The sequence below is a fragment of the Platalea leucorodia genome (assembly GCF_965183815.1).
Source record: "Platalea leucorodia genome assembly, chromosome: 1".
Classification (NCBI taxonomy): Eukaryota; Metazoa; Chordata; class Aves; order Pelecaniformes; family Threskiornithidae; genus Platalea; species Platalea leucorodia.
The window spans coordinates 125,801,174-125,828,951 of record NC_138823.1 but is presented as its reverse complement, the minus strand read 5'-3'; the positions used below and the strand labels follow the sequence as shown (position 1 = coordinate 125,828,951).

At 42.5% G+C, this 27,778-nt stretch overlaps 1 protein-coding gene across 3 annotated transcripts in view; it reads left to right on the top strand.

Annotated features, from left to right (window-relative positions):
- The window catches only part of RARB (retinoic acid receptor beta), a gene marked incomplete at its 5' end in the record, with an annotated part of 197,150 nt that overhangs the window by 57,819 nt on the left and 111,553 nt on the right, over positions 1–27,778 (top strand). Inside the window, one exon of one of the 3 annotated variants that reach the window (XM_082325608.1) lies at positions 7,713–7,795. The exons of the other annotated variants lie outside the window; for them this stretch is intronic. Coding sequence (XP_082181734.1) covers positions 7,713–7,795 — 83 coding nt within the window. The remainder of the gene's footprint in view (positions 1–7,712; positions 7,796–27,778) is intronic. 3 annotated transcript variants of the gene reach the window in all.

Below are 27,778 nucleotides of genomic sequence, written 5' to 3'. Positions count from 1 at the left end.
AAAGGGAACGCCCAGTTTACGTATCTGCAGAGCCAGCTAATACACCCCTTGGGAAATTAAGAAATGTAAGTTAATCGTAATTATTTTGGAAACATCACAGAGAAATTGGGGGCAATAGAGAATTAATAGGTAAGAGCAGCTACTCTGGTGGCAGTGAGCATTTAGTTCTTAAGTGTAATTTCTGTTGCTGGGAAGAAAGGAAGACAGGCAATAAAACCAGGAAAATATCTCAGGGATAACGGAATTTATGCGGGAAGCGACACGGTTTTATAAATACAAAGCAGCATGTGTGAAATTTGGACATGACGTACTTCGGTTCTTCATGCAGATGATGTCTGATGGCCCTCGGTGCCCTTTCTCCTCTGCACCAGGCTGGTGGCAGGCATCTTCAGGAATGCCAGTGGTCTGATGTGCCAGGTCCTCCCTGTAAAAAACTAATCACTTGCTTTAGCATGTGGTTGTTTTTAATACTTGGAAGAGCACTAATTCTGAAAAATGCTAAACTGTGTTCACAAACATTTGAGATTGCTTCTTAGTCTGGGGCCAAAATGTTGCCAATGGCCCTTAAGACTGTGCGGAGACATTGCGTCTGGAGGAGACAAACAGGCTTTCCCCTTCATCATTGGTGAGCCTGAAGCTGAAATAGCACCAGAAAGGTCTGGACACGTTACAGAAAATTTGCCAAAAATGTTAAAAATGGTTGGAGGGATTCTGAAGAACATTCAGTGAATCCAAACAGGTTACCCAGACAGCTAGCAAGGGAGAAAGCTACTTAAAAACATAAGTAGGAGATAAACACCATGAAAATGTAGAAAATTTTCACGTAATGGGAAGATAATATAACCAGTAATAATGGAATAATAATGGAATAATAATATTTTAATAAGACACTGGTTTATAAGCATAACATCCCCTCTTCCATAGCTAGAGCATATTAAACTATCTGAAGTATAGAGAGGAGGTTCCGATTTTCCTCTGTTGCTTGTTTATTCCAGGACAGTTATCATCCTCCCTAAATTTTATTTAAAGTTCACAGCAGTCTATGCAGCTAGTGCAGTTTTAGGTTAAGCATATTTTATCCATAATTGCTATATTTGGTTCTCAAGTTATTATTGCAGTTCCTTGGGGTACATTTAAATCCACCTTATTGTAATAGATTATGGAATATAGTGGCTAATGTGTCTAATGTAAAATAAATGACTATAATGATTTATGATCCAGCACTTCAGTTTTATTGAACATAAGGATCATTGTACTAAAATGGATGGTTTATTGCTGGTTTAGCATAAAATACTGAATAACATATTCAAGGAAATGAATGGATTGGCCAGTTCATAATATTCTGCCCCTTCAGCTGAGAGGTCTTTAATAAGCAAGAGTGTCATTACACTTGAAAATGTATGTGTAGGTAATCCATTATCTGGAACAATGACAGTGATCGGATGAAGCTCTTATTAAAGACGGGCTCTCCTTACAGGGGAATACAGAGCACTTCCCTGCCTGCGGGAGGCTGTGTGCGCGTGTTTCTGTTTCTGTTACAGCAGTTAAAGCAGTATTTGATGTCGTTGAATTTAAAAGTATCCATGTATTTGAAGATAATTTTGGGGTGGGGGTCATGGGGTGGTTTTAAAGGTGGAAAGCAAAATGTCACTAGGCTGTGGTTTGCATAGGCTGATACTGAACTGCATCTTTGCTGGTCCTTAGTACTGCATTACCTATAAGATACATTTATCAGTTCTTCATTTTTATCTCATTTGAAGGCCAATGTAAATTACACCTTCGTGTGCACCTTGCTTCTGTTTACATCCAGGTTTAGTAGTGTCATCTCCTACTAAATGTCAAGAAGATTGATGAACATCATAAGGGGCGATACCGCTGGGAGTATTACTGTGCGTGGGTGTTCGGCTTGCCTCGGTGTCGCCAGCAATGCTCGCTTGTGGACAGTTACAGCCAGCAGTGTCCTGACTTAAACCCTTGACTTCCTGGGGTTTAGCCTCAGCTCTTTAACTCTTTGACCTCAAAAAGGAAGAAGGTTTTATTAGTCAAGAGAGGAAATTAATAGGAGTCATAACATGGACAGAATACTTGAAATTTTATCTGATGTCTCTAAAAATAAGGAAACAAAGCTAAAAATATGAAAAAAGTAAAATGCAAAAAACAGAGATGCTGTTTTAAAGTACATATTCAAAGGAAACTGTTAAAGGAATGTGGGTGATTGTATATCTAAGTATTTTCACAGGGATGACAACACATTTTCCTACAATCAAAACAGGACAGCAGGTTATGAAAGACTAGCTTCCAGCAGTTTGCTTATAATAATTTGTAGTAAAAATCACATTTTTTTATGTATTGGAGAGAGGGAAAAAATAATACCTTTTGGGGATGTTATTCTGGAATAACTCTACGTCCATTTTCTTGATAGTGCTTGGATAAAGCTGAAAGACAGAAACTATTAAAAAGGCATATTTGCATTCATTATATTCATGGTAAAAGTGAATGAAGAGCGCCTCTTGATATATTTACAGCTTAAAGTATTAAAAATAAACAGGATCAAAGTACAGTAGTTCTCTTACAGCACTTGCAGACAAATCATCTTCCCATTTAACCAAGATCTCACCAGCATTTTGAGTGGGAAGGAGTTTGATGCTATTTTGCCACCTATTACTAGCTTCTCCTGTCAGTGAGCACATCCTTTGGCAGACATGCAGGGAGACTTTTAAAACAAGTCAAAATTATTTTGGCAAAAACTGAAACACCTACAGTTGCAAAAACACATATTCAAAGTTTTTATGTATGCAAAAGACGTTCAGGCTCGCTTTGACGTGTAATTGGATACTGTTTTATAGCTGAGCCATTTCAAGTTTCTCATTTCTTACATCTCAGTTTTATAAGCAGATTGGTCATACCAGCACACTCAAGAAATCCTAAGCTGCAGTTGTGCTTCTAATGGAAGCACAAATTGTACCGATAGCTGCGGTGGACTGCTCTCCTGCTTTGGTGCAGGAGGGTTTGAAGGACCTTGGATCCCTTTAGTCTTTTGGGCTTTTAATTATTCTTATGGTTTTGGTGGTAACAAAGTTAGAAGTGATGCTACTTTTTACTGAAACCTGCTATAAGCTTACAGGTCGTAAGGTGTATGTTTTGAACACAAAAAGTAGTTGGAGAGCATGTTGACTCCTCATTGACTCCGAGCTTAAGCTCTTCTCAGTACCAGAGCGGTGGTAACACGTGGGGCTCTATTTTAGACTTGAGTAGAGGTACCTAACAGCTCTTAAGACTAAGCATCTTGGAGCAGCATCCCACTGCCTGCTTGTGCGTAGTTCGTGTCGTGGCTCAGACCGCAACAGGGTGATGAGGCACCCCTCTCACCAGCCTCGCGGTCTGTTACAGCTGCTGTTACCGCACGGTGACATCCACAGCGTGGTGACTGAGGCCACATCAGCTGGACACGGGATGCTGCCCAGAGCTGCTGCCACTCTGGCTGTGCCCTTACTCGTTCCTGGGATGAAGCTCGTGAGCACGAGCGAGGTGGCGGTGCTGGGACGTGGCTGCCTGCAGGGAAAGTGGGGCCCAACCGTGAGCCGTGGCTCATCCCCTTTTTCCCCGTGTTTGAGCACAGGCCCATCCCGTGGCGAGAGTGGAGGCGTGCTTTATCGTGTACCTCCACACGCAACCCCGTGACACCCTGCCCATCGCTAGGACCCATTGTGGAGAGGAATAGCTCGGGCTCTGAAGCTGAATTGTGTCTCTCCCCATTCCTGAAAGCCCTTTGAATCTTTCCTCTGCCTTGGACATCTGGTTTTCACATCACGATCACTTCAGCCCATAAGCTTCCACAAGAATTTTAAATAAAATATCACTACTAACCAGCTCCGCGGGGGAAAGCAGTGGCTTTGCTCACAAATGGGCACATTGTTGAGGCCAGGGAAAAAGGGGTTTCTTTCATTCACAGTGGGTTACATCACTGAGCGCCAGCCAAATGACGGAGAATAGCGAGAGCTGTTATAGGAACAAGTTTATGCGCTGCAAACGCAGGAAACGTCATTGCTAATGGTGCGGATCTGATGTATATTCAGGCCTCGGCTGTAGCATTTCAGGAGTGGGAGATGGGCCAAGTGATGTCCTGGGAGCTGTGGGCATCACCCTGCAGGAGGGTGGGGGCAGACCTCAGGCATGGCATGCAGGTCTTGGTGGGTTGAAAATAGCTTTTCCCACACCTCTGCAAAGGCATGTGTGGGCGTCTGGATTTACCTCATGCAGTTTTAGACATCTCTAAAAGTTACACACTGACTTGTTACTGCAAGACCCCTTTACAGGCGGTGAACAAGCACTTCAAGGGTGCTTGACCTGATCCACCTTAGGTGCCTGTCTAGGCAGGATGACACCGAGGCACCCTTATGAATAACCTACTTGACGTGAAAAGAGCTTTGATTGATTAGACATCTAACTGCTAGATGGGCAGGTTAGGCCAGATAACTTCTCTCCTTTTAGCTCTCTTTGTGCTTCTTTGTGTGTATCTTTCAAAGCTTGGTGAATGCATGCAGAATAAATTAAAAGGTCTGTAACTGCCTTTGCACATATTTATGATTTCAAAATCATAACAAGATCCTGCCATAGGAAAATTGTGTTAAATCCCTGGTTAGTGAAGGTCAGTGACAGCCTAAGCATATATACAGAGAGATACATATATATATGTATGTATATCTATCTATCTATAAAAAATACCATGTCTTTACATCTTTGTAACAAAATTTTCCTGTTAGCATGATCTGTTGAATACATTCTGCATTTACTCTTCTGGATGAGTATACTGAAAAAAATACACATAAAGAAGTAAAATAGACATTATCTTTTCTGATGCCAGAGAAATTTTAGGGCCCCAAGATTTGTCAAAGGATGAGGAACATCCTCCTGTATCTGAACGTGGATACAGTACTTAGATTTAGAATTCCCCATAACAGAAGGACTTCTATACCATGTGGAACCAGCATAAAATAATGAAAATAAATGTAGCGTCTTATTGTTTGCATTAAATAGAAGATCATTTCTTTAAGAAATGATGGATCCTTGTAAAACAGTAGTGTGTACGGCCAGATTTTCTGAAATTGAGCAAGATTTATCCACAGATTTCCATGGTGTTTTACAGAAACTTTCTGTTACAAAACACGCGTTTGACTGCCTGTGATGATACAGAGTATTCCAGCTAAGTGCTCAGTTTTTCTTAACATACTTGCATGGTTTATGTGTGTATGTGCAATGATATGTGCGAGTTATATGCTCTTTACTGTTTAAAACCATGTGTATATATATGTGTGCACACCTATCTGTATGTGCACAACATATATAAATGTGCAGGTTATTTTCTTATTTTCAGGTAGCTTTTATTCCTCTCTAACATGTAGAAACCATCTTTCTGTGTAAAACGGAGTAGTGTCACCGAGTGGGCACGGGGGTGTTCAGCAGGCAGGGTGCTGAGCAGCGCGACGGCTGCGGGGGACCGGCTGCAGCGGGGCTCCTGCCCGCTCACCGCCTGCTCGCAAGAGAGGGGCTCCTGGCGCCGGTCAGGGCTGAACGCAGCCCAGCGACCTGCCCATCTTGGCGTCTCTATGCACGTGCTTGGGTTTTTCGTTTGTGCCCCTTTCCATGTGCACCTATAGCTCAGTTGCCTTCCAGAGTCCTACTGAAGACATTGTTAAAGGTTATTTGGAAAACATGTGGAGCGCAGTGCCCCTCGGACGCCTTGTGGTTTGTCTTTTCTGGCCGCAGCTGGTGCTGCAGGTACATGGGCTGCTGCTGGAGCCCACCCCGGCCTCCCCTCTCCCCCAACACCGGCCACGCACTGCCGAGAGCCACCTTTCCTCTCTAATTTCTATGGAAAGGGGTAACGCCTGTCCGAGTACCTTGTCCCGGTAGCGCTCCTGCTCCAGCACCCATCGGCTGCGGAGGGACAGACTGACAGGGAGCCTCAGGGCTGCATCGCTCACCCAAGCTCAGCTTGCCAGAGACAGAGCCCTCCCTGCTTTCTGCTATCAATAGAGGCACTTGCTGGTACTGTAATTGTTTAAGTGACAACTTTACAATATCAACAAGATTTTGTAAGTTACGTACAGCAATTTCCCACATCCTCTCACTCAGTGTTTGCTACGCTTTTCGCCTTCGCATTTGCGAAGGTTTCCTCTCAGACCAGTGCATTTCCCACCATGTTCGGGCGAGGCAAGTAAAACCAGCGTAACACATATACATAGTTCAAAATCCCTCACAGGATCACAGTGCAAATGAGAGCTTCATCCCTCTTTATTACTTCCCTTTTCTGTGTGGCCTTATTTGAGGATGAGGGGTTGTTCACCTCGACTTGTGAATGCAAAACCGGGCTGGGTCTTTTCCAGGCTGTGGAGCCTGGTGTGTAGATGGAGTTAAACAGTTTCACATTCCTGAAGAGAACAGGAATGTTTTCACAGTGCAGTCTGCTCCCTGTGAATTACAGGAGTTTATTTTTTCAGGATGAACTCCTTGGACAATTTTTTTTTGTTTGCTTGTTTTTTTTTAAAGAGGAGATGATAATGCCATGAAAATATCTACTGTAGTAACTAATGGTGTTGTTATCAAAGCTCGATTGGGAAAATTCAGGTTAAAAAGTCTATCAGCTATACAGGAGGGACAGTAACACACCTCTTGTGGTATTTTCTCCTCCTCATTTCTGTGCATAGGGTTAGCTGTGGTAAGCCCACACGGTTGTGCCGTGTGCCAGTCGCCGTCCGGCATTTACCGTAGGTATTTCCTGGTGAACGTGGAGCAGAGGAGCGGGGAGCGATGATGGTGCGTGGGGCAAGCAGCTGCGTAGCCGTTCAAGGAGTGTGCTGCTTTTCCCTTCAGGCGTTGCAAGGCCCATTTTACATTCTGTCCTGCAACTAGCAGTTGAGGTAGAATAATTCCGACCTTGGTTAATAATTTTTCCCTGTGTTAGTGTTGCTTTTGGGTCTCATGAACATGTATGTATTTTGGGGACAAAACCTATTGAGACTGCCCGCCGGGAGAGGAGCCCAGGACACGTCTCTGACCAAATGCTGCTGTTACTGGGGCTCTGCCATTGAAGAGACTCTGTGTCACTGAGGTTCCTGAAATGCTTTTTCCAAAGAAGGTTTATTTGGGATTTAAAAATAGGACAAAAAGCACTACGTGAAGCTAAATATTAATTTTGTCGCTTTTCTGGCAACGAGGCCAAGGAAACGGAGCGAATTGTACTATTCCATCATGCAACATTAGCTGCATGTCACGTGGCTGAACACAGAGGGGACTTTTATTATCTTTTCATTTGAGCTGTATGGGTAGGATTGAGTTTTGCCCTCAGATGAGTTCTCCAGGCTCCCTGTGGGTCCCAGTGGGAGGTTCGTGTGCTCATCCGTGGGCAGAAATCACTTACAGCTCCTGGGCTTCAACACACGGACGCGCTCCTGGGAGGTCCCCCTGGTTGCTGTGCGTCGCTCAGGCTGCAGGGGCTGACTTTATCTCGCAGCACCTTTTGCAGTCTTTACATCGGAGGAGTAATCGGCCTCATCTGTACCACGGGCTGCACACAGATAGACGCTAAAGAGCAGCTGATACGGGGTAACCTTTTCTCCCAGGTATATGGTTCATGTAGTTGTGTTGAGGTACCACTTGGATTGGCACGTGCTCAGAGAGGGTATTAATCTGATGCGTGCCACTGATGTCAGGGGATGGGTGGTCCCTCAGAAAGACCTCAGGTCCCTTGGTGAAAGAAGCTGGAAATATGTTAGTAGCACCAGCTCCAGTTCAGGTGACTTGGATCACCCATAGGAGGCCTTTCTCCTTTTGGACAGGATTGCCGGACAGGCGGGAGATGAGAAGGGTAGGACGGGACAAAGCAACAGCAGCAATACTTGTGAGCCAGGGACTGCTCTGAAGTCGTGTAAGAAATGATAAGCTGTCCTCTGCCAGGGATGGCAAAGATGACAACAGCTCTGGGCCATGGAGCCAATTTCCAAGCTCATCTAGGCAAGACAGGCGCTTTGTAGATGTTTCATCTCCTTTTCTGCTCAGGGATAAGTATAGGAGAGTTGCCTTGACCTTGTCCTGAAAGAAGTAAACTCTTTGAAGGAAATAAGCTTAAACTTAAAAAGGAATGCAGGAAGTCTTTCTTCAGGGATTTGTGTATCACGGGTAGTGTTATCCCATGTATTTCACTGCTGTTCTGTAGCTAAGGGCTTTCTATGCTGTCTCTTTAACGTGACCAACATCAGCTTACGCTGACAGAAAAAGTGAGTTACATTTGGTATGATCATCTCTTCCGCATTAAACTTAATATGGATTTCAAGGCAACGGCAGAAAAAGTGGAGCTGTAAGCTACACCCTCTGTCTTTTTTTAGTTTTGTACATCCTGGTAGTGACATGAACTATTCTAGATAGGCAAAAATAAAATTAATGAATTGCACAGGATGTGTGAGACAAGCTTTGATGTACAGCGGCAACATAATATGAACATTTGATTTTGCTGTATTATACAGTAAAACACACTGTCTTAATTAGAAGCCTTAATCAAAAAGCTTGTGGTGAATATTAGCTCCATTCCAGAATAGCAAATACTTTACATTTCACCATAGAAGCAGATGGTCCATAGAAACAATTTTTTTGTGTATGTATATATATATACACACACTGTATCTTCACTGGGTTAGGTTATTTTATATGTATAACTTGGTAGCAGACTGTTTTGTAAATACATGAACTAGAGGTAGTGTTTTTTTTTTTTTTTTAAACAAAAATGAGACATTATGAGTGCCCTGCACTTCCACACATTAGAACTGGAACAATTTAAATTTTATGCGGTACAGGGCTGGAAGTGTGTTGTGCACTAGGAGAAGGAGTGTCAGCCAGAAGCAGACATGGAGAGGGGAGGCTGAAAGAGCCTGGCGTGTTTAGTCTAGCAAAGCTCAGGCTGAGCAGCGATACCGTGTGTGCTAAGTACACCAGAGGGGAAGGCTGCTGGAGGCAAAAGGAATTAGTTAAACCTGGAGGACAGTGTTTGCACAAGAGCAACTGGGAATGCACAGGTCACAAAACGAATGCAGTTTGTAGAGGAAAGAAAGGGGAGCTTTCCTGGGCAGCAGAGAAACAGCCTCCCACAATCAGTTGCAGGGACATAAGGTGGTGTCCCTTGTGTTTTGTGAACAGGCCTTAATAATGCGATTTTCTTGCAAAGATGTGATTGGAGTCTGTAGTCTGGCACGTCCTCTATTATCCTGCAAATCCATGCGTCCTTTGCAGATTCGTTGGATTATGGCACACAGAAAGGTGTAGGTTATCTTCTCTTAAGACTTAAAGTTCAGGGAAAGGAGCCAAGTCATTGGCATGTGCTATTTTTGAGGAGTATGCTGGTCTTTCCTTCACAAGTAGTTTTAGCCTTTTGGGAGGAGGAGGTGCAGATGGCGGGAGGAGGTGCCCTCTGCTCATTGCCAATAACAAAGCAGCCTAGGTACAACGCATCTGCGTGTTGTGTGCACGTTTGTGGGCCGGTGATGGACATTTCCTATTGCTGTCACATTTCTTCTGAGAGATTGTGCCCCTTTGTGGCTTTGGACTGTTCTTTTTCTCCGGTGGGTTACGCGCAGTGCAGAAATGCTCATAAAGCTGGGAAGAGCGAACGATGCTCCTAACCATTCGCGTGGCACAGGCACCGTTCACGAAGGTGTGGCTGGTCCATCGCAGCACACCCATGTTTCCCAGTGACGTGTGGGTGCATGCAAGGGTACTTGTTAGTATCCTCCTCTTCACGTCTCCTTGTGATTTTTCTGAACTGAACTAAACTGAACAGCCTGAATTATGGTACCCATTACCTAAAGGTTAATGTTAGTACTGTGATGATAGAAGTGTTTGTTTTTTTCCCCTCTGTACCACAGGCTGTTCAGGGAGAGAGAAAAAGACCACTCAGGCCTTATTAAATCACTCATGGACCTGGTGTTAGCATGTCTCGCCAAGAGCACCCCTGTGTATTGCAGCGTTCCCGGGGCCGTAGGTAGGAGAAAGCACCATAAAGTACGGTCCAAATGGTCTGACTCAAACTGCAAATGCAGGGACGCATGGAAAATGAAAGCAGCATTTTGACAGATGTCATAGCACCAGATGTTCTCAGTTTTTAAGTATAAAAATCTCACTTTAAAAAATAAAAAGTATGCCCAATAATACCGGTTATGGAACCAGGCCACTCATGCATATAAAAATATGGTCTTTGTTTTTACTAAAGAAGCCATTAAGGATCACTCTGTGTTGCGCTGTGGTGTAACATTCAGGCTATGCAGTAAATCCCACTTTTGGTGCGTGTTTCTGTCAGCAGAAAGTGCTGCGAGGCATTTGGCTTTGCCACCATGGGTTGAGAAGTGTCTCTGTTCCCTTGACCAGACGAGTAACGCTGGGTTTTTAGAGGGAACTGGAGCTACTTCTTTCAGACATAGGATGGACACCTAGAGATGGGCTACAGAGGGCAGGGGCAGAAAGAAAGGAGGTGTGAAATCTTGCAGAATGAAGGGGATGCAATGTGCCAGGTACCACTGCGCTTGCTGTGCCGTGTTTTACTGTGGGGCTGCATTTACTCTGTACGTGATGAGAATATGGGAATGAAGGGAGGTTGCGATGTATTGATTTCTGTTACATATGCCACAAATACTGCATAAAAAATTTGGACCGTGGCATTTCTACCCAAATGTTTCCTACATTCCAGGTATTTGTATCATTTCCTAAAAGGCAGGGGTAATAAATAGCTTTTTAAATGCACAATAACACTGAGGCAATCTGAATGACGTGAAAATAATAAGCAAAGATGCGTAGGGGTAAAACACTAACTGTATTTGTTCTCAGCCATATCTGTGGAGAGTGTATGGCAATTTTCAAAGCAGGCAGACAGCTACCAACATTTTTCTTCAAAAGGGCAGAATTTGACTTTTACCCTTTACGAGGGCATTGAGTCGCCTGTCTGAGGAATCTTCATTTTGCCTGCAATCAGAAGGGGCACTGTGCGGACTAATGTTGATGTAATTTCTCAGCTGAAGCTTGTTCTGTCTAAAATATCAGGGCCCAGACATCTTTATAGCAGCAGAACAAGTGAAAATACCTAGTTCCGTTTATAACCTCTCAACCCTATTCACACTTCGGATGCCAGTTTTTACAAATAATTTCTAGATACTACAAGAAAGACATACTCTGTAAAGGTCAAACCCTGAATGAAGCTTGTTTGGCATCATATGTGTGATTCCATAGATTTACATGTACGGTGACACCATTTTAACCTTGGCCAAAGATAGTAAAGCACTGTCGGAGTCAGTACTTGCACAAGGATTGCCTTTGACATGGTATTTCCTAGATCATTGCGGTCTATGGGAGCTGCTACTTATCTGTGGATAGCCAGAAAGGTAATACCTGTAATTTCCTTATCACCCCTAGCTGTCTAGTCACAGTTGCAGTGGGTTAGCATGGGATGCCAGTATTGTGCAACATGGGTAAACTCTACAGTGACAAATGACTTAGAGCCATTTTCAAGGTGACATTTTGATCAGGGAGCTTGTGCCAAGTGTTTTCTATTAAGCATTTCATTTCACTGCATGGTTAATCAGCAAAAGATTCTTCCAAAAATCCATTATGTCATATGTCATATGTAATATGTCAGGACTGTTTCTCCTTGCTTAAAATGAAGGAGGGGCCATGAATGCTTGAAAAATAACAAACCTTATTTCTGCTTGAAAGGAAAAGTGCTTAAAAGTAAAAAGAAGAAAAAAAAAAAAAAAACCCAAACATATAGCTTTGCTTTTGACCTTGTTTAAAAGCTATCTAGATGAGAAACCAAAAATGTAAAGGTTTACACGGCTTGACATGTTATTCATTATGCAAATACTTTCAAAAGTAATGCTAGCCTGTGTAGTATTATGATACTTGATAAAATCAGTATTAACTATGTGTGTCTTTTGAAGCTGTAATAAGTCTGGGTCATTTTATATGACTGCAAAGACCTTTTGGAATATAGATCAAATCCCCAGCATGTTTTTCTTTCTTAGCAAACCCTTTTCTACATCTAGAAGGCTCAAGTACTAAGGCGACCCACAAGCTCTTATCAGAATTGGTCTTTCTTTTCCCTTTCTGTAAATGAGAAATGAGCTTTATATATGCTCACCAAAAATACACTTCTCTTTAAAGTCGGTGTCAGTATAGATTCGGTTTGAAATGTGGTTGAGACTTGTTCTTGGCTAGTTGATTCTGACAGGGCTACACATGTATCTTGTTTACTTAAGGCAGGAGGTAGGCTGAAACTTTGGTTTCCTCTTACTGACCATCACAGTAAGATGTCTAACTGGTTTCCAACTTGCTAGCTTTTAGCTCAGGCTAAACTCCTTTGAAATCTTCAAGAACTGTACAATCCGTAGATACATTTACAATCCTCTGTTCTGGTTTGAATGCCATTAACTATTGAAGTAACAAACAGCTGGACAGACTGGCAAAGTGCCCTTGTGAAATGGGGACACAAAATACTCTATGTTTAAGCCTCACCCATCCTCCTGTGCGATAATTGCCCTAGAGGGCAAAAGGAACTTATGTCTCTTCTGCCTCAGGAAATCCCATATACCAAGTAGAATCATAGAATCGTTTAGGTTGGAAAAGACCTTTAAGATCATCAAGTCCAACTGTTAACGTAGCACTGCCAAGTCCACCACTAAACCATGTCCCTAAGCGCCACATCTACATGTCTTTTAAATACCTCCAGGGATGGGGACTCAACCACTTCCCTGGGCAGCCTCTTCCAATGTTTGACAACCCTTTCGGTGAAGAAATTTTTCCTAGTATCTAATCTAAACCTCCCCTGGTGCAACATGAGGCCATTTCCTCTCACCCTGTCACTTGTTACTTGGGAGAAGAGACTGACCCCCACCTCGCTACAGCCTCCTCTCAGGTAGTTGTAGATAGCGATAAGGTCTCCCTTGAGCCTCCTCTTTTCCAGACTAAACAACCCCAGCTCCCTCAGCTGCTTCTCACAGGACTCGTGCTCCAGACCCTTCACCAGCTTTGTTGCCCTCCTCTGGACACGCTCCAGCACCTCGATGTCCTTGTTGTAGTGAGGGGCCCAAAACTGAACACAGTATTCGAGGTGCAGCCTCACCAGTGCGGGGTACAGGGGGACGATCACTTCCCTAGTCCTGCTGGCCACACTACTCATGATACTAGCCGGGATGCTATTGGCCTTCTTGACCAATTCAGCCGGCTGTCGACCAACACCCTTAGGTCCTTTTCTGAGCCTCTCAATTCATGGTGCCAAAATGGGAATAATTTGATAATGTCTTTCGGTGCCCAAAGGAAAGAAATAGGCACTTGACTTCTGAAACAACCTTACCACAAAAGTTGGCACAGAGGATCAACCCAATATCTCCTTTGGCTTTGATATCAGTGTTGTTAGCAGAACCAAAGCCAACATCGCCTCTGATGTCAAAGGCAGTGCCAGCATTTCAAGGCAGCAAAGTTGAACACAAAAGAAGTGTATTCTCAGTTTCAAGGCAGAAGCTCAGCAGGACTGTCACAGTCTTCCTGTAAGGGCTCTGGTGAGGCTCAGGCAGGCATTAAGAAAGAAAACTGATAGCTTCCATGTGTCAGTGACAAAGACCTGCAAATACTGTGACACACTCTGCTGGCTGAAACACTATTGTTTCCAAAGGCTATTGGCATTGGTGCTGGACTTGAGAGGAGAGACCTGGACAGAACCAGGCGCTTCCCAACAGTAGTCCAACCTCACTGCTGAAAGCACGTTCTCCTTTAAACCCATTGCTAGAAGTTGTCTGCTTTCCTTTCTGTTCTTCACATCTCACCTTTTGTCTCTCACCATTGTCTCACGGCAGTCATTGCCTCCGAGATCTGTGAATGATACAACCAAGAAACCCTTGAACTTCTACAGAGTGCAGTCTTGAGTGCCGAGATTGGTCAGGTCGACTGAGCAACACAGGAGCCACCCACACATAGCGGATGTCACTGTGGTCCTGCTTCCAGAGATGGAGACCTATATTCACATGCTGCAGGAAACTGGTGTCTACCAGAACAAATTGCCCTGTCTGTCCAGTTCTTCACTTGGACAGCTGAAAGCGGAAAATCAAGAAGTATGTGAATCCTTTGTGCAAAGGATACGATCCTAAAGATTTCTTTTCATTGTCTTTGAAGTAAGCATTATTTTCTTCATGAGAACCACCAGTGAATGATTTGAAATGGTTTTACAATCTCCTTCTGTGCCACGCAAACTCCATGAGACTTTTGATTCTGTAGGGAGGAACTATTGCAGAGTTCCTTACTTTCTCCTGTAGGATGGGGTTTACCTTGACATCAAAGAAATGAGTTCTGTGGATGATCGTCATGGTCACTCTGTCCATTTACATTATATCCAGCCCTTTTCCTCAGCCCTTGTTAGAAATTTCTTTCAGTGGAGGCTTTGGCGGTCAGACCTCACTTTTTAGCTGCTTCAGAAATACGAGGAAGAAACTGCTGCGTCATTCTGAAGAAATACCCTAGTTTGAAGAGGCTCAACTAGTGCATGGGATCTCTCTTACATGAGGTGGAAATGCTTTCCTGCAGCAGCCTACCTCCCTCTGAAATCACTTTCTGTATTATTCCCTGGAAATAGTCTGTAATGGAGTGCCTATGTCTTTGCTTTCTGGGGACATATACCATGTCAAACAGGATCCTCAGCTAGAAACTCATAGTCAAATTTTGCTCTCTTTGCTTTGCTGTTGGAGAGGACAGCATTGCTGTCTTAGGGTCTCCAGTAATGGAGAATAAAGGCCAGGGGTAGAAGTCTCGGGGGCTGACTGGCCTGGGAGCTTTGGAAAAGTAGAAACAGGTGAAACACTTCAAAAACCCATTAAAAAAGTATGTAACTTGTTCTTTCTTTATCAGTAGGAAAAAGCAGGCTGACCAGGTGTATTTATGCAGGTTATATTGTCCTGACTCTGGTGTTGAGCTGGGAGGATCATGGGCAAAACTGCACCGCGGCAGAGAGAGATACCAAGAGAAAGGACCGCGCTTACGAAAATCCTTGTTGCCGTTGTGCTTATTTGAGAGGCTTTGTAGACAGTCTGGGTGGAGCTGGTTTGAAGTACTTGAGAGGACAAGCTGGGAGAACCCAGATTAAGGTTGCAGCTTCTCTAAGGGACCTTATACAAACCCTAGAGAGTCATAGAAATTGTGTCCAGAATTTCATTTTAGAAAAAATAAAATAGCAAAGTTTATCAGTTAAATGTCAAATGAAAAAGGGAAGGAGATAATGGCCAGGAGGGGAGGAAATCCAGTGGTGCTTGCTTTTTTTTTCTCGTGACTAACAATTTTTCACCTACCAACAAAAGTGCCTACAGCGCATATCCTCTTGTTTTGCAGATGACCCCGCAGGATGTGTTCATACTCTAATCATTTGTTTCCTCCTTATAAATCAGGGCACATTTATGTTTTCATGCTTTGATAAAGCCATTACTGTAAATTTTTTGCAAATACCCTTGCTGAGGTACCTTAATTGATGCAGGTGATAATACTGTCTGAGCCTGGCAGGGTGAATCAGAAATCTTACTGCAGTCTGTGAAAGTAAGTAGCAATTCACCTTCCTCCCTACTGGGCAGTAAGTAGGAAAACATACACTCACATCCACCAAAATGTTCTTGCCTTAATATCCTTGTCTCTGGTCTCGAGGATAAGATTTGTTTGTTTCCAAATCTGTTCCTGTGCTACTCATAAAAACACTATCAGAGCAGTATTTGTATGATACATTTGACAGGAACAAGTATTGGGCATACTTGATCCATCAAATCTGTGCAAGAGGCTGACTTGGGAAGTGCTCTGCCCTCAGACACCCCGGTCGCTTTAGGGGATGCCAGAAAAACGTTGTCAGTATAGGCAGTTGTGTTTGAAGTTTAGGATGCCATTTCTCTAAGAGGAATGAGAGGCAGGTTTCTCTAAGAAGAGAAAGTGAGTGGTTGCTGAGAAGGTAAAACAAAAGAAAAAGGGGGATTAAGGAGCTGCTCTGGGTATATGATGATGGATTATTACTGGTTTTTCTGGCTATGAATGAGACTGTTTTCCTGAGTGCGGGGGAGAGTGGGGAGTGAGCAGTTTGACAGGGTAGTAAGATCACTTGATAGTAGAGAAGAGATCCTCAGCTAGCTTTGCCAGACAAGGATGAAATAAGTAGGATGACTAGGTACAAATCTCTTTTTACTAGATCAGATGTCAATGAACGAATATTTTTGTATTTGTAAGTCAACATAAAAGTGCAAGGATATTTACTTGCATTGACCAGTGCTTCTCGCAAAATCGTATGGGGGAGGCGTGTGAGGATTCTGCCACCAGGGCAAGACTCTAGGTGTGAAGAGCACAGATAGATCCATCAGTGCTAATGCCCTTCCTTGGGGGAAAATACGATGTGCTCATTAAGTCATTGCTATCTATATTTCTTAATTACCGTGTACTCATTATATAGGCTGTTATTACTGACAATTTATACAAGAACATCTTTGAAACAGTGTCAGTCTTTCAGACATGTAAATTTTAAATTCAGGAAACTAGTTTTGATTTCTTTTAAAAACTTTGTGTACCAGGCTTTAAAATGGTACGTAGATTGTTGAAAATATCTTCTTTTATGATTCATGTGACTATTTTTTTGTTTTATTCCATCGTGGTTTTTTCTTTCTCTTGGAAAACTAATGCTGGCATTACTCTTGTTGTTCGCAGTTTTTGGTTCTTTCCCACACGTCTGGAACTGATTTTGTTCTCAGTGTTTTTAGTGGAGCTGAAGTGAATGTGGCTCTTTGTTTAGCTTTCTTCTTGTGCCACAATATCATTAGGTGTCTGAAAAATGTAGATCTTCTGTGGCACTTCACAAACATTAACTCACTGACCGTGCCCAGCTTTGCAGTGATTTTAGTGTTGGGTTTTGCCTTCACCCAGCACCAAACTCAGGCTTGGTCCAGCTGTGTTTCGGGACCTCTTGGTATCTGATAGAACTGTGCAGCCTCGTGTGCTGGTTTTGGCTGCACACACCTGTGTAACCAGCATCCTCACTAACATCATCACCTATGGTTTTGGTGTCTGCTCTGTATCTGCTGCTCTTCCAATGCTGCTTTCCCAATAGCTTCGTCTCTATGAGCAACACTGAGAGGGCCTCTGTTCCCACTCTCTGCCTCTCCACCATTCCACCCCACAACGTACCTCTTGGATGACACAGTTTCTAAAAATCACATTTAAAAATAGCACTGTGTTAATAAATATGTTTTATTAGGGGAAACACATTCAGTCATGTGGAATTTAAAGCCTCAGTGCTTGCCAAACAACTGTTTTGCACTCATCTCCTTGGCACCAAAATGCTAAAATGAAGGCTGCCTTCTGCAGGTTGCTAGATGGCCTGCTGGGAGTGTGCTGGGAGGGGGCTGGCGTTACTGGTTGGGTAGCATTTGCTGTGGCAGTTGTTGAGTTATGGACTTTTCTCAGTGACACATGCTGCTGTGCCTCTTCCCGTGTCATCCTTCTATCTCTTCTTCTACTGTGCTTTCCACTCCCCCCTTTCCCTATGCTTCTCCACTCCGTGGTCCCTTACCCATTCACACCTTTCTGTTGCTTGATCTTTCCTATGGCATTGCTTTCATTACCTTATTCTCTTTTTCCAGGACCTCTGTCTTCCAGTGACAGCTCCGACTGCCACTAGTGGTTGGATCTATCTGCCTTATGTCAGTATAGCCACACAGTTGCCTTTGCAGCAGCTCTTGGCTGCGTTTCGCAAGTGCCAGAAAAAAGCCCATCTATTTCTGTAGTAACATCTGGAATTACAGAGGACAAGTGGTGTCTGTAACGCTCTAGTTCTTCCTGGTCCTGTTGGGGCTGCAACTGCATGAGAGCTTCTGATCTGAATGGTTGTTTCCCTGAAATAACCCCCCTTCTGAAACCTTGCTGGTGGTTATCCCAAGGGCTGTGGGCATATAAGTCCTATCATGGGATGGCTGTTGGTCCCTGAGGGCACTCTGCTGTCCTTCCAGCCTCAGCTGTTCTGGGCAATTCCTCTGGGGTGCTGAAGAGGGCATGGTGTCTTCTCCATTGGCTGGAGATAGCTGCCCTTCTTTATTTCTTCTGCCATCTCCTTTTCCCTGGTCATCCTTTTCTCCAGATGCTCTCCTGAGCATTTATCAACTGCAGCAAAATTCATTACATGTTCTTAATCAGTTCATTTGCCTGTGGCTGACTGAGTGACAGATAGTCTACATTCCTGCTGAATTTGGTATTAATACAGTTTGTTGCTCGTTCATTTTACATTGGGGGTGGTGGTGTGGTTTTGTTTGTTTATCTGGCTTCTTCATATTAAATTTAATTTGAATTAGAGATTATGGTTGAAAGTTAAATTTTTACTTCAGATCTGTTGCTTTGACCAGATGATTCTTCTGGCTGGTTTTTTTTCTTCTCAAATCTTTTACCTACATTAATCTTCACATTTTAGCATGTTGTTTGAAGACTGTTCTCAGTCTTTGCCTCTCCTTGCTATGTTGGCCTTTCTCCGTGCTGCCATGCCCAGCCACGGGAGGGTTCCCGGGAAGATCTCACACAGCTGTGACTCCATCCACCCCAGCCTGGCTGTACCCTGCAGGTATTCGGTGCTCACGGTAAAGCCATGATGATGCCCCTGGGAATGGTCAATGGTATCCATAGGGCCATGAGGAACATTTTCTTTCTCTCCACAATGATAAACTATCCGGGATTGTCCTCCTGCTTTGAAGCACAAGTCTCCGCTACAGCCACAGCATCCTTGCTGTGGTTGCCCGAGGTTAACGTTTGCTCTCAGTTGTGCTTCATTTCTTCACTTTCTTCCATGTGTGTATATTCTAGAGTTTCCTTAATGGACCTTTTCCCCACAAACACTTGAGAAGACTGGCGGCTGAAGGGGTGTTTGGACTTTTTGAGTAATGTTGTTATGAGCTTGGCTATACTCTACCGTAGTAAAAACCGCTGTCCACTGTGTTTAAAGGCTTGGGGCTGCTGGGGAACATCTGATTTATTAATGGCCTCTTTTCAGCTTCCTCCTCATCTTAAGAAGATATAAGCAGGTAATTAGCTAGTTGCCAAGAAGACGGTGGAAATAAACTTTAAAATTCCTCCTTGTAAAATGATTTATTTAACAGTTTTATTCTGACATGTGTGTTTTATGCTTTAATCATCTGTCTGCAGCTATGAAACAGGCCAGGTCTCTTCATCTTATGCTGTTAGATTTTAGAGCACTGATCTTAGGTGGTTTTGTTTTTCTCTTTTGTTGCCGCATGTGAGTGTTTATGTTAGCTTTCTGGTAGACACTTAATTGGATTGTAACTGATTTTACACTAAAGACTGATGTCCAGTTTTCTTTCGGTCCTATCTGGATTGCTCTGGTTTCTGAAAGGAATCAATATTCAGAAATGTATTGAACCCTTTTGCTGCGGCTTTCCTTCAGGGACATTACTTATATTTGATCATCAGTGTCAGTTGCCCAGGGTGACAGAGGCGTTCAGGTGCCTTGAGTAGTGGCTCTGTTCCTGTTATGGTTACTTTTTGGAACTGGAGTTTTGGTATCTGCAGATATCTCCACCTCAATGTTGATAAAAAAGAAAAAGACTAGCAGCTGTGGTCAGGGCTCTCCCAAACTCCTTCATTCCCTTTCATCCTTCCTGACAGTTTCCTTTGATGGTAATTCTACTTTTCCAGTTCCTAAAGCTCATAATCTCAAAGTCCTCTTTGAGTCCGAGCCTTCTTCAGAAGCTCGTGTTAATCAGATTATTTGTGAAACAGCCTTAGTATCACCCCAATAATCTTCATAGTTATTGAATGACCTATACCCTTTGTCAGGAACTTACGCTAGGTACACAACTCTCTTTAATCGTCATTCATTATCTGCAGGCTCCCTTACTTCTGCTTCATTCAAGCATTTTCCCTTTGTGTAGGTCTCGTTTGTCTTTCAGATCATCAGTGTCTCTAAGCATCTTCCTCCTCTGCTGAAACAGACACAATAATGTTTGAAGAAAAAGATTCATGTCTGTAGCTCATCACTTGCCACTTTTATTCACTTGTTAGAGCAAGACCATGAATTCACCAAAAAGAAAAACCTCTTCCTTAAAACCGGAGCCTGGAAAGGCCCTAGTTTGAGGTGCCAAAGACTCATATTTACAATTACGTCCCCCAGGGTAAGCCGGAGGGATTTACAGTAAATATCAGGGTTTGTGTCCAGAACTGCTGACAAACCAGCCTCTCTTGATAGATGGATTCATTCTCACTTTCTAATTACAAGCAGATTTCCAGGTGTGTTCACCATGTTATAAATGAAACCTGTCCATTGTTATACAGTGATGGCCTCTGGGTCAGCCGTAAGGGATCTATAGCTCCTCTTCTGTCGTTGGACCAAATTAATCAGATGTATTTTTAACAGATAACCTTTACAAAAGTGACTGATTAATCACTTGGTAATGCGGGCTGCTATCAAGTTCATCATCTCCAAATAAAGGAAGGAACTCAGCAAGACTACAATATGTCAAATGCATCAGTCTCAGTGTGTTAAAATAGTTTCAGGGCCAGATGCTACTCTTCTAAAAGAAAAGAAATCTGCTACATCAAACATGTATGTTTTTCTGCATCTGTGGGTCAGGTTCTGCGCTCAGATGAAGGCTTTCTGGTTATGCAGGCTTGCTGTCAAATGGAGCCCCATGTGTATACATCTAAGGACAGAATTTGATCACTATGAAGTAATACAATTTCTACCAGATTCTGTCATTGGATTTTTTTTTTCCTGGAAGTCTGATTTTTAAGAGGGTATTGAAAGCTGTACACATCCATAAAACACAGCCAGTCTTTTTCTAATCATGTACCCAAGGATAGATTTAAGTGTGATTTTCTATGTTCCATTCACTTCTTTTGAAGATAAAACAGCCTGTCTTTTAATTTTGTACTGAAGAATATGCTTGACATCTTTCAAACTGAGATTAGGTTAGCAAAGGCATACCCTCACTTATGCTGGAAAATGAAACAAGTTCCTAATTGTCAAAAGATTAATCCTTGGCAGTCATCCAGGGCAATATTTGCTGTAGCAACTTGGTATCCATCACAGTTACGGACCAAAGGTCTTGTCATATACGTATTCCTCGCAGCAGCGCCATAGCAGGGCAGCGCAGCCTTGCTACCCTGGGCTCTTAGTCTCTGAGAAACTCTATCCATTCCTCAATTAGTGCCCTCGCGGGGGTCACAGTCTTTGATGACTGGGCTATTTCTAAAGATTGAAATATAAAACTCAGTAATGTATAAAAAAAATCAAACCACAAACTGATTTTTTTCTGCATCGTGGTGTTTCTTCTTAGAGGTTTTATCACCTACTAGAAGTTTGCTCCATCAGTACTAATAACAATAATATTAGTGAAATGTGAGGCTTTTTTTTCTGTGATAATCACCATGACCTGTAGGTTGATACTGCTTAAACTGGCTTTTTTTTTTTTTTTTTTAATTAACTTGCTATTGAAGTGCAAAGCTGCTATAACAGCCTCTTCGTCTGAAGGCATCACCAGTCCTGTGCCTGTTCTTGAGTACTGTCTCTTTCCTTCAGAAATTAATGGGAGGAGCAGAAGCAGGGACGAGTCTTTGTTGTCCTGCAAAGCTAACAGAAGAGTAGGTCAGTATTAGAAATACCTCGTATAAATTTCCAAAGCTAGAAGTCCTAAGCCTTGTTCTCTTAGTGTAGCTAAAAACCACACAAAACCTCAAAATGCTGCCCCCATATCCCCCCTTCTGTGTAAGCCACCTCTGTTGTGTTTTGGGTGATTACTTCAGTATAGCTTTAGAAAATTCTTCAAAAGGAGTTTTATCTCTTATTCATCACAGAAATGATGATTCAGAAAATGGCCCTGTTTGGTTCGATATTCATTGCCACCAATGCTGTGTACCCTTTGCCTTCCCACACTGCTGACTGGCAGGAAACTGCCTACAGTTTTCAGTTTGCATGGCAGGGAAAAAAATGGAGAAAAATTCAGTTTGCTGCAGACTGACAGTGGCGGGGGGGGAGGTTTAAAAACTCGTGTGCGGCTTTGTTAATTGACTCCCATTTGCACGGCTGAGGTTGACAGGATTATGGGGTGCAGGTAGGATCAGGACTTGATTCCTCACTGATGAGTCTCTGCCCATTTAGTGCTTTATAGGCCCAAGGGAAAGGGGCAAATTGACAGAGTGTTCTGGTGTGCTGCAGTCTATATTTGGATCCCTGATTTAAAGCTGGCAGATGTGTAAAATCATATGTAGCCAGAAAACTCCCTAGTGAGGACACAGCTGCATATACCGATGAGTCAAAGTTACTCCAGTTCAGGCTGGCATTAATTTATATGTGGCAAATTCCCTCCAGATCTCCGTTCCTGGTAGTGTAATATCACTGAGTGTAGTTTTGGGCTCGTTCCACCCTCTCTGGATCAAACCATGTGCATTTTGGATATGAATGGAGAAGACTTGTAAATCTGAAGCGCTGCTCTTCTCAGATGCTGGGTGAATGCCATCATACCCTCATTTAGATGTGGCAGCTGTTGTCAGTTACTTAATCTCATAAATAAAATAAAGCCAAATTTCCACAAACTGAATCCGCCTCTATCACATGGCCTCCTGCAATGCCTTAAATGAACTGCATATTTTTGTTTCTCAGGAATCTCCCTTTATAACCCACTATACTGCTTGATTATTTCCTCTATGTTGTACAGGAAACAGTGAGTAAGTGATTAATAACCTGCCTCAGTTTTACTTTCCCCTCTTGCTGCAGCCTTGTCATGAAATAATGTGACCCACAGATGTCTGAGCAAAGCAATCCATTGCGTTAATGACAGATGCTGTTGGGGCTTGCTCAGTGAAAGTGAGCTATCGCAGGGAGAGAAGCTCAGGTATTCCTGCTACTTTGATCATCTCTTTTTTTCTTTTGCATAAATTTTGAGCATGCTGAAAACTCCAACAAAGCATGACATAACCACTCTGGAAAACAGCCTGGGGTGAGTACCGGTCCCGGAGGCTCAGGAGGGAGCTAGGAAGCAGGTTTGCTGAAGACAGACAGAATTAATGCTAAAAATTAGCATTTGCTGGCTGTAGAAATGGCAGGAGGTATGTGAGGTGTACCATATATGTCAGTGCTTGCTTTCTTCTCTACTGAAAAGGAGATAATGGAAAATAAGGCCTCTGCACTTAAACAAATGAAAACTCCCAGTCATAGTTAATTATACCACGCGTGTCACCCTTCACAATGTTTAACGTTGTCTGGAGTGAGTGAGTGATGGAAATTAAAGTCTCAGAGCTAGTTTTATTAGGATTTAGTTAGGAGGCTGGTGTACGGGGATAGCTGGCAAGAGAAATTTCCTAGTAGTAATGCTCACAGAGTGGGGAAGATTCAGACTGACAGTCGTTTTCATAAAGCATGAGGGCACACTGAACCAAATTACAAGCTGATTGAATCTTTTAAGAATTGCTAATCGTTTCTACAGTCAGTCTATAATACGCTCTTCAACCATCAGCTAATGCACTGGAGTCAGCTGGGTTCCTAGCTGGAGAGAGCAGGCAGCCCTGGTGCGTGGCACTGAGCGCTGGCATGTGTCACGCTGGCTAATTGAGGGTGTCACCCGAGCGCGCCGCCAGATCTTTGTTTTCCTGAGTGGTTTTACCTAAAGGCATGTTTGAGTAGTAGGGAAGAGCGAAGTTATACTGTATTTGGTAGCAGCAGAGGCATGAAATTGTGTACTATGTAAAGAAATACGATTAAGTGGTGATACCGGCCGCTCTTTTTTTACGGTTACTCAGCAAAGGAAGCAGAACACAGACGCACGCAGATTACTCGTAGTGGCTGGTTTGACCCAAAATAGGAAATTCTGCATTTAAATTCACTGGGTGGGGAGAGAGAGGGGGTTATTGAAAATTTACATACCAACTAGAGAAATCTAGAAAATGGTCTAAAGGCTCAATAATTTCTCTCTTTAGCAAGGAGTTAAGCAGGGACCCAACTGCTGTAGGATCTGCAGGGATTTCCGCTGTTGGGGGGTTGGGGTATGTGTGTACCTTTTCCACCATTACTATTTCTGAAACTTTTCACTGCCACCCAGAATATCAGTGTGTATCAGCGTGTAGTTCCTAAGCATCTTGTTTCACTCAACTTTTTAAAATAACAAGAAGAAAAATCGTTAGTCATGAAGAGGAAAGGAGAAACTGAGATGTAATTCTACAATGGATAGAAAGAATTACCGTGCTTTGCAACCCTGCAGTTGTCTGCTACAGTTCATACAATCCAATGCTTAATATAAGTAGCCAAGGTCTTGCTCTCTTTTTGTTTCCAAAAGGCTGAGGGTCTTTTTCAAAGTCCTTAGCTCAAGGGGATGGATGATGTCCTGCTTCTGTGTTCCCTCCTCTCACCCTTACCTTAAGGTACACCATTATCTTGCAGTAATGAAACCTGAAAACAATGGTAAAGAGTTAACATCAAGGACTTCAGCAAAACCACCGACAAAATACCCCCCCCTGCAATCCTGCTCTAAAGAGGTTTCTATAGAACATCTGAGTTAAGCATGGCAATTACAAAGAAGCTCAAGTGGTCTTTGCTTGAAATTGCAAATGTACCACATTGCATTATCACAAGAATTCGCATGCAAGAACAGTTTGCAGATGGTTTGCATTGGCATACTTTATGTAAACGCTCTAGGGAACAGATGGCATCATGGGTTCTTGTGGCAAATGTGAATTTATAGTGCTCACAACATGCTAAAGTCTTTTGCCTGTAGCTGAAAAGCAACAAAAATGAAGTGGAAACTCATCCCTGTAAATCAGTTTGCCAGTGCCTTTGCCATTCTAGCTATGGATAACATTTCGTTTAGTCTTTATTGTGAAATTTGGGTTCTTTTATTTGCCATCTACTTGCAATTGGGTGCGAGTACATGTGGCATGTGTGTATGTTTATTTAAGTACGCATATGCAGCTTTTAAATTAATAGACTGATGTTGCGTAAAGACCAGGAAGTTGAGATCTCAACCATCATTTAATCCAAAGCTTTTGAATTTTTGATCTGAATTTAAATTCAGATAATTCTGATTTTCCATGCATATGTAGATTGCTCTGGCTAACTCGATTGATTTTAAACAAATATTGACAAATATTGTTAGAAGGGGTGAAATAACAACATAGGTTAGAAGTGTGAATTACTGACCTCTCAGTCATTTTGTCCATACATATGCAGTGGGATGAGCATCGGGGCACATTAGTATAAAAAGTAACAGTTCCTTCTCATTTGGACACAAGTTGGAATTTGAACATCTTCTGTAAAGAGGAGGCGTTATTTAAGAAGCCAGACCCATGGAAAAAAATAGAAAATTGTGTAAACAAGCAAGGGATTCGTTGAGTTCCTTTGGAACTATTATATTGAACTTAGAATATAATAATTATTGCGGTATATTCCCTAATTATTTAGATGCTTGTAAAAATTGATTTTATGTAAACACAGCTTGTTCTAAAACAGCCAGGTCTTTGCAGTGAACATAAGTTGTTTAAAATTTATTGACCTGTCGTTCACATGTGTTACTTTACTAGCACTTAATGGTCTGTTTAGATAGTCTTGGTGTGTATGAACTCCCAGTGCGCTACTCCAAGCACCACACGTTGACAGGTAGCTGCCATGTAGATAAAATAAGGGGCCCTACTCCAAAGCATACAGGGACACACAATCATTAGTTATTTTCTAATCTAAAGCAGGGATTTCCTCGGCAGCCAGCGGAAAAAGAAACGTTCTGGTTTGGCATTATCTTTGCAGCTGAGTTCGGCCCTAAGTCCTGAACCAATATGCAGCAAGGCCAAAAGCAAACAAGCAGGAAATCCAGCCTTGCACCGAATGTAATTGATTTAAGGAGTCTGAGCTTTGAGGGTTTCTTTTTGAATGCATCGGGTAGACAGTGGCTGGGATTAGAAACTTACTTGGTCCTCCAAACTCTCCCAAAAGATTAAAGACTGATAATAAAAGGTAAATTACTTTTGTAGTAGGTAGAGATCACCTTAAAAAACCATTTGTGGTAAAACTTGCTGTGGTGTTTTTTCATCCTGTGTATAAAGCAAGCTGTCCAAAAAGAAAAACTAAAACAACAAAAAACCATTACTTCTTACAGTGCTTATTCTCCTCTGGCTCAAATGTCATTGCTGTACTTCTTTCTCTTAAGTTTTAGAGCTCCCGTGTATTTTGTGAGTTGACATGACTTTTTTTATTGTTTAGGTCTCATGAAAAAATTATGACAATTGTATGTTATAGATCAATATAGCTCAAGTCACAAACCAAACTTTGCTCTTCTGTTTCTACGTTTATGAGGCTGAGTGTTTCCAGAGACCACCAGGTTTTCTGGTTGCCTCTTGTGATTGTGAATCAGCAGCATAGTTGTCTTAATTTGACACAGGCAGGGGTTGCATCCCTAAAATCTACTGCTGGAGTGTCATCTGTCCAACTTAGTGGTTACCAATGTGCCTATGATCTATGAATACTTGGCACCTAAAAAGGTATTTATCTTAGCTTTAAATGCCTGGTTTGAAAATGCTGGCCTAAATTCATACTAATACTACATCATATCTGAAAACTTGCTCTCAGAATGCTTGTGGACCTGGGAATTCAGCAGCAAATTTTTCATGGGAAAACTATTTTATGTCAGTGTTTAAATATTTCATAGGGTTTTTAAGTAAAGAATATATTATGTTACTATTGTCTTTCATGTATGTAGTTGCATAGTTGTTTTTCTGCCTTCATGCCAGACCGAATTCTGCTATATTTGACCATCAGTAATTCAGAGTAACTATTATTTCCAGTGGATTTACATCCATGTAACTTGACATGACATCTACAGTATGGATAAGAAAAATCAGTATCAGGTTTCATTTGCTGTGGCAATAAAGATGTTTATCCATCCACTTCTCAAACTACACTGACTTCCGTATAGACTGAGTGGTCGCAGTATCACTAACTCTTAAAAACAACAACAAAAACCCCACAACTCTTAAATCCTTCACTCCTGTGGAATGCACTTGACTTTGAAAGCATATGAATTTAAAACATAAATAGCTATGGAAAATGCTTTACAAAATGAAGACATTTTGCCTATATAATTCTGTCCATGCTGTTTTCCACTAACACAGGATTGCAAATTTTCTTACTAGCCATCCATTAAAATTGACAATTAGTACTTTAAACAATCAGGCCGTCCTCTACCTGGTATATTTGAACATAATTTATCAGCAATGGAAATGTCACGTAGACCTGACAGATTATATATTTGGAGATCAGAATCAAGTTCACAAAAATGGTTAATTTTGAGAAAAGCTCTACTCAATAACTCCATCTTACTCCTCTGCAAAATATGACATTTTTGTGCTTAAGTTTCATATTTCTTTCATAGTTTTTGCCCTAGCAGCAGCGTGGTCTCTGAATATCAGGTACGCGCTGAAGTTGACTTCCCAGCAGTTCCTACTTTTGGGTGAGACCACTGAAAGGGTTTCTCTCCCTTAGCTGTAGGGCTCAGCTCTACGCCAGTCCGTTGTGCTGTGCTGTACCCCGCGTTGTCCCTGGGGGATAAAGGGTCCGTGCGAGGACTGGCTGGCCTTGGCTCCTTGGCTCTCTCTGCCGGTGCTGGGAGGTAGGCCTTCATGACACCTGCTAAGGAGCGTATCCCTTCCCTTCTGGCATCTTGGCTAGGTGACCAACATCCTCATCCTGGAAGAAGTC